We start from the raw sequence: 13373 nt of genomic DNA, 5'->3' as shown, positions 1-13373 counted from the left end.
TGATACCCTTATTGTTCCATTCTAGTTTCTTAAAAATGTCTTCTAGAGCAAGGGTAAATAGTTTGGGGGAGATGGTGTCTCCTTGTCTTACTCCCCGTTGTAGTCTTATGGGATTAGTTTTTGTGCTTTCGTCCAGCTTTATCTGCATGGTGGCATTTTCATATATGTTTTTAATTATGTCAGTGTATCTTGAATCTATACGTGCATTTTCTAGAGATTCAAGTACTGCCCATAATTCGATGGAATCGAATGCTTTATGGAAATCGACGAACGCCATATGAATTGGAACATTATACTCGGTGCATTTTTCTATCAGTGTTCTTACGGTGTGCAAGTGGTCTATGGTACTAAAATGATTTCTGAATCCAGCCTGCTCGATAGGTTGATAGAAATCGAGCTTATGTGTTAGGCGGTTGGTTATGATTTTAGTTAGTAATTTATACAGATGTGAGAGCAAGGATATTGGTCGGTAATTCTCGATGTTTGCTTTGTCTCCTTTCTTGAATAGTAAAATGACTTCGGAGTTGTACCATTCTTGAGGAATCTTTCCTTCATCAATTACTTTATTAAATAAAATATTTAATACCTGTTCTATTTTTCTTCCACCGATTTTCAACATTTTTACGTTCAACGTTTTTAATTGATTTAGGGCCATTCTTATTTCATAGTCGGTTATGTCCGGTATTTCTTCTGAGCCGGTGTTAAATATTGTTCGTTCAGTAATGCGCTATTACGCATTTCCAAATCGATTATACAGGGTGTTTCAAAAAGGTATGTCATAAATTAAATCACGCATTCCGGGGACAAATTTATTGAAATCATAATTTAATTTAATCCAACTTGTGTAGGCCATTGTAATATCAAAATTTTTAATATTAATCTTATTCACGCAATAAATGATAGCTTCAAATTATTGACTATTATTGATGGAATTTGTTTGTAATTATTATATCCGTAGAAACTAATTGTAATTTTATGGCCAACTAGGAAAAAACTAGTTTTTTGAAAAAGTGATAAGATGCAAAATTTTTTTAAAAATAATGTGTTAAACTAATGCCACAAAATTCATTTGATTTGAACGTACTCAAAAGTTTGGGGGGATTTAGGGCTGCACACCACCCATAAAATTTTTCTGTGCGCTTAGATGTTGTTGTTTCTTTTGTATGAAAAATGCTTTCAGAACAAGGAAGTAACGTGTCCATTTTTATTACAAAATGTCAAGTAGTTTAGGGGATAATGCAAATGCATTTTTCTTTTGTAACTTCAAAAGGCTGTAACTTTTTTGTGTACACTTTTGTGTACTAAGGTAAGTTGGACTCAATCAATTTATTTTTGTCCCCGAAATGCGTGATTTAATTTATGACTTACAATTTTGAAACACCCTGTAGTTTTACTTACTCTCTAATGCTCGACTCTTTAAGATTTATGTCATTTTTCATCTCCAAAACATCGCCTATTTAAACAGTTCTACCTTGTTTACTTTTACACGTTGACAATAAAGAGATCATAACGATAAATCACCCAAAACCAACATACGAATGTATGACAACCCAAAACCGTTGACAGCTTTTATTTTCATATCGAAAAACGCCCGCTGTTTCAAATGTACCGCAACTAAATGGGTTTCACAATAAAATTCCGTAAAGCCCCTTTTAAACTCATTTCTAAATTAATAAATTTCGTTATATATATTATTAATTCTGTTATCGAACCTCGTAGGGGTTCATTTTTCAAAGGATTAGGTTTTGTTGTAAAATATAAACTATTTTTTGTAAACATATATACAAATTGATGGAAATCCGGACTGTTTGTTGTGGGAGTATTGTTTTCATTTAATAAATTGGCGATGTATATTTATATTTTCGATAAATTTTATGATATAAATTAAAATTGGAAAAAGCGGGTTTAGGGGAGGAAAATTACACTAGGCAACAAAAAATATAATGTTTTTCCCAAAAGTTTTTTTTTATTTAAACAAAAATGACCCTGCATCAACTACTAAGAGTTATTAGTAGGGGGTACAAACACAAATTACAAGTATTCAGTTTCTTACAATGTATATATAACTTAAATATATTCTATTAAACACTGTAAAATTTAATGTCTTTCAAATATTTTAGCACTTACCAACAATATGTTGGTAGAGAGGTTATTTTTTCTTCTTTCTTGGGTGTATGTTTTGCATTCTAACAGAATATGTTTCACAGTGATTTGGATCTTGCAGTTGTGGCAGAAAGGGATTGCTTCTTTATTTATTAAGTGAATATGGGTTGTTATAGTATGTCCTAATCGTAGTCGAGTTATTATCACTTCTTCACAACGTTTGAGTGGGAGCGGTAAGGTGGTGCCGACAGTTTCTATAACATCTTTTAATTTGTTGGATGTGGAATTTCAGTTACTCTGCCATAAGTTGGTAATATATTTTTTAATAGAGGTTATATGGTCGTTTCTTGTTAGCATGTGTGACACAGGGATGCTTTCATCTAGTGCAGCTTCATTCGCAAGCTAGTCCGCTGCTTCGTTTACCTTGATTCCCACGTGTGATGGCACCTATAAAAAAGTTATTTCTATGTTTTTTGTTGATAGTAGTATGAGTTCATTTGCCTCTAAAATAGCCAGTGCTTCTCCAGTAAATATGCTACAACTCAGAGGGAGTCGTATTTCAAAATGGTCTACTCCATGTATGTAAGCCGCTGCTAGTCCTCATTGAGTTTTTGATGTATCAGTGTAGGTATGTTCAGAATTTGGATATAGGGATATTATTTCATGGTATGATTGATATATTACTGTTGGGTTAGTGGATGTTTTGGGATAGCGAGTAAGGGATGTATTTAGAATTGGTGGACTAGTTGACCAAGAGGGAAAGTTTTGGGTTGGATTTATGATGGCACTAAACTGCTCACAGTCGTAACCACTGAATTTGATTCTTTCATAAAAAGGGAGTGTATTCATAGGTTTATTTTTGTAATTACTGATACATTTAGGTTTTATGATATTTGAATGCATGGGATTTTGATGATTTGATGATATACGAGTTGCATAATTTAGTGACAATTGTTGCCTTCGTAAGTGTAAAGGTAATTCGTTAGCTAATACTTAAAGGCTATTGATTGGGCTAGTTCTAAATGCGCACAGAGCAATTCTTAGTAACGTTGTTTGAATTGAGTTTAGTTTTTCTAATGTAGTTTTTTTGGCAGTACCATAACATATTGAGCCGTAGTCTAATTTGCTACATATAAGTGATTGGTATGAGTTTAATAGGGTTCTTGTATCTGCTGGGTTTGAGAGAATTTTCAGGAGATTAATTCTAGGTTGACATTGATTTTGCAAGGTATGTATATGGCTTTTTCAGTTTAGGGTGCAATCTAGAGTTAACCCCAGGCAATTTTTTTCTCTTGTTTTTTTTTAGAGTATGTCCATTTAAAGTTAGATTAACGTTCTCTATATTTTTCCGTTTGCTGAATATTATGTACTGTGTTTTTTCAGGAGAAAAGTTAAAACCAGTTTTAAGTGATCATTTTTCCAGCGTGTGTAAAAACTTCTGTATTAATTCAGCCGCACATTCCACACTTCTGCTTTTGTGGTAGATAATCAAATCGTCTGCGTATAAATTGGCTTTAATTGGTAGTCTCATTTCGTGCCAAAAGTTTAATTGACTGATTTTTATTGTACTTTTTATACTGAATCCAAAAATTATAATAGTTCTTTTCTATCACGTATGGTTTTCTTGTGACAGTCAAATACAAATAACACATTTTTGTGAAAAATGTTCTTGAGTATTTTGCTTCGAGCGCAGCTCTTTTAAATGTTTAGCAGTACTCGCCAAGCATTCTCATAATATTTTCCTTGATATCGTTTTTTCATACTTAAAATATCTTGATGGAAATGTTCTTCATGCTCATGACCAACATCTGTGGGAAAATGTCTTAGTGGTAATCAAAGAAATGGATTTTAAGAGACATGTTTCATCAAAAATTACTGTAAGCTTTCAGTAGATTGTTGACGACATATTTTTTGGAATTCTCGTCTTTGTATTTTCCCAAGAAGTTTCTAATCACATTTTTCAAAGAGATGCATGCACTTTTTTCTAAATAATTAAGTCTGTTTTCGAAATTGTTATCTTTTATCAAATCTCCTTGTGATTATTATTTATAAGAGTATTTTTGGACCTTCAAAGATGCCTTCTTTGATTTTTGCATTACTTAGTCTAGGAAACTTTTTTTTAACTACAAAAAAAACATTATCTTAACAAAGTTTTTTATAAATTTTAACTTGATATGCAGTTGTGGCAGTTATACTTTTTTAGGATCAACCACAGGCGTATTTTCAAGATTTTTCATATTTCAGATGTTTTGGATGTACAAGGTCAAGTAGATGTGATATATACTGATTTTTCTAAAGCGTTTAATAAGGTTGATCACAAATACCTTCTCTTTAAATTATCAAATTTGGGATTTGCTGGAAACATTTTAAAGTTACTGGAAAGCTATTTAATAGGTAGGAACCAATTTGTATCCTATAATGGTTTCATATCAGAATTAATCTGTACTACATCCGTTGTTCCACAGGGATCAAATTGAGGTCCATTGTTGTTCCTATTATATATCAATGATTTATTTTTAGATATCAATAACAGAAAATTGTGTTTTGCGGATGATCTTAAAATATACTGTAAAATTAAAACAATTGCTAACTGTATAGATTTACAGAACGATCTAAATTATATAGATACTTGGTGTGTAAGAAACAAACTTTTTCTTAATGTCAATAAGTGTAAAGTAGTAAGTTACTCTAGAAGGGAAAATAAGGTTGATTTTAATTATGTAATTCAGGGGTCAGATCTTGAAAAATGTAATAACATTAAAGATTTATGAGTTATATTTGATTAAAAATTAACCTTTAACAACCATATTGAGCAGAAAGTATCCCATGCTATGAAAATGTACGGTTTAATCATCAGAAACTGTAGAAATTTTAGCGATATAAGACCGATTAAACTGCTGTATCTATCGCTGGTGCGAACAAAACTAGAATATTGTAGCTTAATTTGGTATCCCATTTATAAATGTTATATGCAACAGATTGAAAAGATACAACGGAAACTTTTAAAATATTTAACTTTTAAGGTTGATGGAGTATATCCTGTCCATGGTTATGATTACGATTTGTTATGTAACAGGTTTAATATTGTAAGTTTAGACTTAAGAAGAATTATATTTTCGGTTTCATTTTTGTGTTACACAACTGTATTGACTGCAGTGATATATTAGGTCAAATTAGATTTAATGTGCCAAGAATTACTTCCAGGTCGACTATCGTGTTTACTTGTCCACGTGCGAGAACAAATATGTTACTGAAGTCACCCATTTATATTATGTGCAATAATTATAACAAAATATGCAACCATTGTGATATTTTGTCATGCTCAATTAATCATCTGGTTGATACCGCACTGGTTTATGGAGTACATTAGATTGTTAATTTTTTTGTGTATTTTTTATTTTTTATTTCTTATATACGTAGTGATTTGTTTAATTATATTGTTCTCACTCTTTATTTTGTTTTTCACCTACTTATTTTTTGTACTTATTTTTTTACTTGATATTTTTGTATCACCTTCTAATGATTGTATACTAATTAAAAATGTATCTTAAATTTTTACCCAAGAAATGGGAAACTGTTGGGTAATAAAGCTATTATTTATTTATTTATTTATTTATTTTTCTTATCAGGTTCAAGGGATATCGGCTTAGGCCATGATTTCTTTTTGTAATGGCTTTTGCGATCTTACCTTGGCAGTTTAATTTCAATATATTTTTGACCATAGATTTCGGACTATTTAGTTGTAATTGTCAGCTGGTGACCTCCATGTATATAATCTACGTTTAGGAAGTTTGAATAACGTATTTGCAATATGAGTTCCTCATTAATACAGAAAAAAAACAGCCTATCGCCAAGTTCCATATGTATCTATCATATTCGATATTTTCTAAAATCAGTTTCATATTGCCATATGTCTCTTTCATGTTTGAGGAATTGACCAAAGAGACTGAAGGGGATTGGTTGCCATTATGAAATAAAACAGCCTCAAGGCTAACTTTGGATGAGTCTATAAATAATCGCGACTTTTATAGTGTTTCATGACCTAAAGTGTTCATTACTGCTGAAATACACTAACAATACACTAACTTTCCTACTCAGGAGAAAAAATCCTCAAAATCTGCTTGTATGTCTCTAAAGTAGGTAACATACCTTAGTACTTTTGCCGAGTACATTCAAACCTTTAAAGTGCGACTTCAACAATTCTGCTTGTTTTTTACATAAATTCAAATCACGAACAAATCATTAAGTTCGCTTTGAGTTGATAAATAAGCTTCAGTAGCTACCTCAAAACTAGGATTTCGTACATCATCATTTTCTTCTTGATCTGGTTCAGGATTTGTCATTAATTTCTGTGACGTTGGGGGAGGCGGTATTGGTAGTACTTGACTATGTGTGATAGGTCTAGGGTGACTTACTTGATATCCCTGTTGTATCTGTTAAGCAAAAGTAACAGTTTGAGGCATGCTCTGTCGGTTCTCTCCTCACCATTGGAACTGCAAATGGCATTTGGCGAGAAATTGTTGGCAACAGTCTACAGCATGTTACACAGTATATGTGTGGGACCCAGTTTTTGTCCTGGTTACCCACCTTACAACCAAAATAAAGTTCATAGCACTTTTTTATCAAAGGAGTAAGATTTCTTCTTTACGTTTTAAAAGTTAACCTACTACACACACAAAGAAATGTGTCGGGATCGTTTAGACACCTACGAGGCATGTTTAACTATTCACACATCACAATTTAAAAGTACTCTGACTTAAATAAAGCTTACCGTTTGGTAGACCATACAACACTGACTGAGCTTGAGTCATTAAGAGTTAAGAGCGATAGTGTCTGTGACCTTGCACGTGACAGACAGACAAGGCTCCTTATCCTAAGCATTGGATGTACATTCATACACAAATAGGTATATGATATCTACTTAAAGATAAGTAAAAACTTTTCACTTATTAAGTTATTTTTGGGATAAAGCGTTATTTTAAATATTGTTATGGATCAGTTTATCGATCAGAAATAGAATAAAGAGTTTTTTTATTATTTTAATATACCGCGGACATATAAGTTAAAATACAACCCTGTACTTATTTGTAATAGTTAGAATAAGAGAAAACATTGTTCCGTGACGGGACCCTGACGAGTTTTTCCGTGAAAGACTGAGTGAATAGTGAAAGGACAATGGAACCCGTGTAATTATAGATTTAAGAATAAACTTGTAATTGTATTTTGCGGTGGGCATTTTTCGAAAGTAAATAAGAATTAGATTTAGATATGAGATAACAAGAATTTGGAAACTTATTTCTGTTGAAAAAGGCAAAACTATTAATGGTTTCTGAAAAGTAATTTGAGTGAAAGTAGTTTATTTGTTTTAAATATCATGTTGGAAATTTTCTAAATCGAAAATAAGTGGGAAAGATGAATGCTTATGATTGGTTGAAAAGGAATGGTGGGAATGAGAGAGTTGAGAAGGTTGTCTGGTAGAGATTGAAAAAAATTATTATGTTACCGGCAGACCAGAAGAGAAGACGTGTTTTCGTGTAGTCAATCTGAGTACCAGTGTTTTCGTTTGTTAGTGAAAAAGGTGGAAGCTGAGAGCAGATCAAAATCGAGAAGATTAATACCTCTTTTGAGTCTGCATAGTCCACAAGATATAATTGAGAAAGAAAGGAGAATTTGTGAATAAAGAGTACCGGTCAAAAGAGGCTTGGGCTTGTGTTTTCGGAGGAGTAGTTTGCTGGTATGCGGTTTGGATCGATGCTGAGAACGAGAAACATTTGATGGTAGCCGGACATAATCAATCAAGGAACTGTGGTTTGATCAAGAGGAGACATCATTGGTGTAAAAAACTAAAGGTCAGTCAAATAATTTGAATGAAAGAAAACTTTAAGATATTCTAAAGATAAAATCAAATATAAGCATACGAACTAAGGTTCCAAGTTTCAAAGAGTTATTTTTTGTGAATAAATTATATTTTATATGGTCAATTTTTAGTAGATATTATTATAAAACAGATCAATAGATAGTTTGTAATTAAAATTAAATTTAGAGTATAGGAGTTTGTTGGGAAAGATAATTGCCCACAAAAAGTTATTTATTAACATTCATGGTATTGCTTATTGAAAATAAATAATAATTTGTGTGCATATTTATGTTGTTTTGATGTTAGTTCCGTTTCCTGTTCTATCCCGATTATGAGCAACTAGGAGATACTGAACCCACTAGAAGAGATATATAAAGTAAACTGATTAAAGTAAAATTAAGAAGGCACCCTGAGAATTTTTAATAGTAATTGATTTGTATGACTCTGCATAAATTAGTGAATTAATTAAATAAATAATTGGATTAACTAAATTAGTGTTAATTAATAATAAAAAATCATAAAGCAGATCACAACAATATATATTAAAATTTCAAAAAATACGTAAAAATAAAAAACAGTATGCTCTCTACCAACTTTAAAGGTTTTGTAGGATGTTTTACCTTGAGTTTTTTGTGCTACATATTTTACATTGCGAAATAATTATTAATGAATGAAAATCTCGTGACAGAAGGCAGCCAGTTGTTCAATTTTTTTCAATCTGTATCACTTTCCATTGCTTTAAGCCTCAGAAGTCGATAATAGAGGTTTTATAGGTATACGTGGAGCCCGTCGAATGTTTTCTGAAAGCAAGGGCGGGGTGTTTTACTGGAACAACCCTCGGTTAATCCGGTGAACTAATGGAAAACAGCCCCCTCGCTACATGTTCTACCTATTGTGTTGTTCTATTCACTAAAATATATACAGTTATCCCAGTGCGGTGGTTGTTACGATTGAATGGGGAACCACCCCTGTTCGCATCCTCTCATTCGCTAGACTTTTCAGCTACAAACATTATATTTTTTAGACGCGGAAGAGATTATATTTTGATAAATAGGTGTGGGGCTATTGGACGGTTGTTGGCAATAAAAAATTATGATGCGATCATGCTTGGGAATATAAATGAATTGGGTTCGTTTTTTGGAATTGGATTGAACACTCGTGCTGATAGAGGCAAATATTTTCTGCTACTATTTTTACGAGAGCGTATACACTTATAATAAAAAATTGGTTGTCTTTCTTCTTAGTATCTGAGGTAGAATATAAGATAATAAACAACTGAAAAAAATAATATAAAAGCAGTCAAAATAGAGGCACAAAGACGAATCAAAGAAACTGAAAAACTAGATATTTAGGATTCATAATGCTTAAGAGAAGAATCATTGAAACAGTTATAAATAATAAACTAACACAACCAGACACTATAAGAAAACAAATTAAGTAGGATTTAGTAAGGAAAAAACATTTCTAGACAAAGGATGAAGACGACCAAATAAAGGCAATGAGAATGGAAGCGGAAGTTATAGGATCTCAAGACTGAACATTCAAAACAATGCTGACATTTAGAATCACATTGATATAAGAATATAATATAAAGCTTTGCAAAACAAAATTGGTTTCGATATTTCGCGTCATAATTCATAATAAAACAAATAAAAGAAAAAGCTATAGAATTCGGCATGCCATCGTATATTTGCTTCATTGATCTGACGAAGGCGTTTGACAGGGTTCGCCTGGGAGACATTCTAAATATATTAATAGAAAATAAAACACCGACCAATATAACAAAACTAGTCCATAACCTAAATAACAACAATGTAGCCAAAGTTAGAGCAGTAGTCTAATTCACTGAAAATTTCCGAGAATAATAATACCACCGTGAGGAATTAGACAAGGCGACACTTTAAGCCCCTTCTTGTTTAACCTACTCATGGGCAAAATTATAAACAAAGTAACATCTCTCAATCTCGGATACAGAATGGGCAACAAAAGAATTGGTATGGTGTGTCACGCAGATTATTGCCGAATCAGAAGATGATCTTCACAGACAGTTTTTTCAGTTCTTTCAGTCTGCGGGAGATCCGAGTCTGGTCAAATCCGTATATGCGCACACATAGTAAAATTAGAATCTACAATACTTGCATACGACCGATCATGACATATGGCATAGAAGTGCGCGAAGATACCAACAAAACGAAATAGATGCTAAGGGTTGCCGAAATGAAAACCCTAAGAACAATAGTGGGCAAAACAAGAAGAGACATGGTGAGAAATAAAAACGTCAGAGAGCAGTGCAAAATTCAAGATATTCTAAAATGGGGAAGGCAGCGTAAGAGGATGTGGTACAATAATGTAAGACGAATGGATGAGAATAGACTCACAAAAATTGCCCTAGAAAACAACCCGCCCGGTTCAAGACCTCCCGGAAGACCACCTAAAAGATGGAGGGATAGTTGGCAATTTCCTCCCAGGAAATTAACCAGATGCAGCTTCAGAATTAAACAGATCGAACCAAGAAGTAGAAGAAGAAGCGCCATATCAATTTTTGCTTAATATTAAAATCTCGTTTCCTAAAATTATAGTTGATGTAGGTACTGAGATATTGATACCACTAAGATATTTTTTCCTTGATTGATTTTTTTTTCCTTTCCGTTTTTTCTATGATAGATATGAATCATTTTCTATTTTTCCATAAATTTGCAATTAGTCCAAATTTGCTAGACCATCTAGCAAAAACCTAGTGAACTCTTTGTGGAATCAAGACGTAAACAAGAATATTTCTGCTCGAAAGTACTTTTTTCTCGAGGTAAAATTAAAACTTGGCTAGTGGATAGCGGTAAGTGAAAGCTTTTCAAAGTTAACAACAGCGCAAATATTAACCAGACGGTTGTGGCATCACTATATTGGGATACCCAAGATGTTTAACATAAATTCACAAAACTCCATCCACCTAAAGTTATCTTCCGGAAACAGTTCTTGTGTTGGTTGTATCTTAAAACAGTGATACCCATTCCTTTTGAGAACTCGCTGGACAGTTCTAGCTTTCACGTTAACTTCCCTAGCAATTTGTACACTATTGCAGGATTCACTAGCTTCCACAAAAGCACAAATATCAATATTCCTGTTTTGATGCTCCTCATCGACAGGTCTAACACGTGGTTCATTACCTTCATGACACTTTTTACAAATGTTTACACATCCCGAAGTTTGAAAATGTTTATTGGTATTTTTAACTGTTGTGACACTTGGTGAGGGTCTATTTTCGAAGGCAACAATAAATAAATCAATTACTTCGCGTATCGAATGACCCTGAAAGTACCATGTTACAAGTTGCACTTTTTCTTGGACGGTATACAACGTAATAGGCATTTTATTAATTATTTGTTTATTCTCTCAGAACTTTGTTTGAAATTTTTAAGGTCAATGTGACAATTACGACAATTCGTACCTAGTATCAAATGAATATAGAGGTGGAAACGTGTAACATGTCACGGCGATTGCCATTGTATGGTCAATAAAATAATGTCGTGATCTGATTAGAAGATTAGGAACGCGAGCGTCAGCGAGCGTTAGAAATGACGAGCGAATTGAGTTCATTCTTATCTTTTAACAAAATAAATTTTCTCCACATCCAGAAATTATGATTACACAGCAATTAACTGTAAATAAAATTTTAACTTCTTGAAACAAATACATTACGTTAAAAATTCAAAACTGAGAAAAGTATATTGATTTCTGAATTATTATATTCACGTATATAATCGTAGAGAAAATACGCTCCAATAATAAAACCCTACTTACTTGCACCCTGGACTCCGGAAGACTAATCTTTAAGGCTACTTCCTCCCTCATGAAAATATCGGGATACCTTGTTTTGGCAAACAGCGATTCCAACACATCGAGTTGAGCCCTCGTGAATGTCGTTCTTTCTCGCCTTTGCTTTCTGGGATTCACGCCTGCAAAATAGGAATAAACTGGAAATTATGCTATAGCCAGTAAGTTTTTTAATTAAACAAATTTATATTATAGAAAAATTACTTGTTTGTTATTTGAATTTTGACAGTAAATGTCATGGATGACTACGGTATTTTTGGGTGGTATCGATAGATAGGTAGGCTAGAAAAGCAACTGCAAATCTTCAAGTAGATTTGGATAGTACAGCTGTTCCAATTAAGATGTAGATCTTTACGTACAATTAATAATATACTCAGGAATATACAAAAAGGCCGCCTAGTCTTAAATTAGGCACTATCATAAGCAAGAATGCTATACTTGATAGGCAAGTTGGTGAGTTTTGACGTGACAACGTCTTAAATTAGGTTGTGGCTCGGAGTCATTCATGAAAAAGTGTAACGCCCGCTCACGTCTGTTACGATGAGTCACCGAACGAGAGAGAGGCCCGCCGGACCGGCGAATGCCTTGCGCCTCTCTCCCACTCAAACATGATCGGTCCGCTGCGTGCGCAGCACTAGAGAATTAGGCGCGTTAAATCGGTGCGTGCTTGTGTCTCTGTCTTTCTCGAGCGTTCTTGGCGTCCAAGACACATTACAGCAGAAACACTTCCTTTCATTTCATATTTCTCCTATCACCGTCCTATCCTCAACAAAATCACTCAAATAGAAATTAGTTAAGTTTAAGTTTACATGTACAATGTTTTAGTAAACAAAATATATTTTTATAGTTAAAATTTGTGCAATTCTTATTCTCATTCAATTCCTTGTTCCTATTGTGCAATTTAATAATATTCATATCAATAAATATTCTACCGAGAAAAAGACGTTGTCACGTAAAATCTTCGCCCGTAAAACCGACTTTACAGGGAACCGATTTTTTTTTATTTCATAATATATTTTGATAATAATAAACTTTGAATCAAATTAGACAAAACCAAAAAAAAAACTACTAAACAAGCCAATTACGAAAGAATTACAAAATTAATTTTGAAATTGCTTCTTCCACCTTTATTTCTTCTGTCCTACTGCTGCCTTTATATAGTTGCTACTAACTACAACAGAATTGATCGGTGAGGAATGCATCACTTCACTAAAATATCCTTCGAAAACGCCAAAAGTCATTTCTTTATGGTAGCCTTTCGTAGAATTTGAAACAAATTCTAACAAAACTGGATCAAAAAATTCATCTTCATCACAAGTGGCTGGACAATCCGTTATGGATCTTGGCCTGCTCACAAAGCAGTCGCCACTCCTGTCCATTCCTGGCAACTTACCTATATATTCTGACCCTTAGAATCTGTAGGTATTCTTCCACATCATCAATCCATCTCCATCTTGGTAGTCATCTACTTCTTGTGCGCTCTGGTTTTGAAAATGTTATTCTCTTCGTGTATTCGTGATCGGACATCCTAGAAATGTGTCCATCACATGTAAGTCTCTGCACTTTAACGAATTTCACAATA

The 13373-nt window shown here is 33.2% G+C and overlaps 1 protein-coding gene across 3 annotated transcripts in view; it reads right to left on the bottom strand.

Annotated features, from left to right (window-relative positions):
- LOC140449381 (uncharacterized) overlaps positions 1-13373 on the bottom strand; it is a 262280-nt gene that overhangs the window by 14786 nt on the left and 234121 nt on the right. For 2 of the 3 annotated variants that reach the window (XM_072542532.1, XM_072542530.1), the window contains exon 3: positions 11759-11931. In XM_072542532.1, coding sequence (XP_072398633.1) covers positions 11759-11931 — 173 coding nt within the window. The remainder of the gene's footprint in view (positions 1-11758; positions 11932-13373) is intronic. The other variant, XM_072542533.1, reaches the window with a different exon arrangement.

This window comes from Diabrotica undecimpunctata, chromosome 9, assembly GCF_040954645.1.
Source record: "Diabrotica undecimpunctata isolate CICGRU chromosome 9, icDiaUnde3, whole genome shotgun sequence".
Taxonomy (NCBI): Eukaryota; Metazoa; Arthropoda; class Insecta; order Coleoptera; family Chrysomelidae; genus Diabrotica; species Diabrotica undecimpunctata.
Note: the sequence above shows the minus strand (reverse complement) of the source record. Positions and strands in the feature narration are given on the sequence as shown.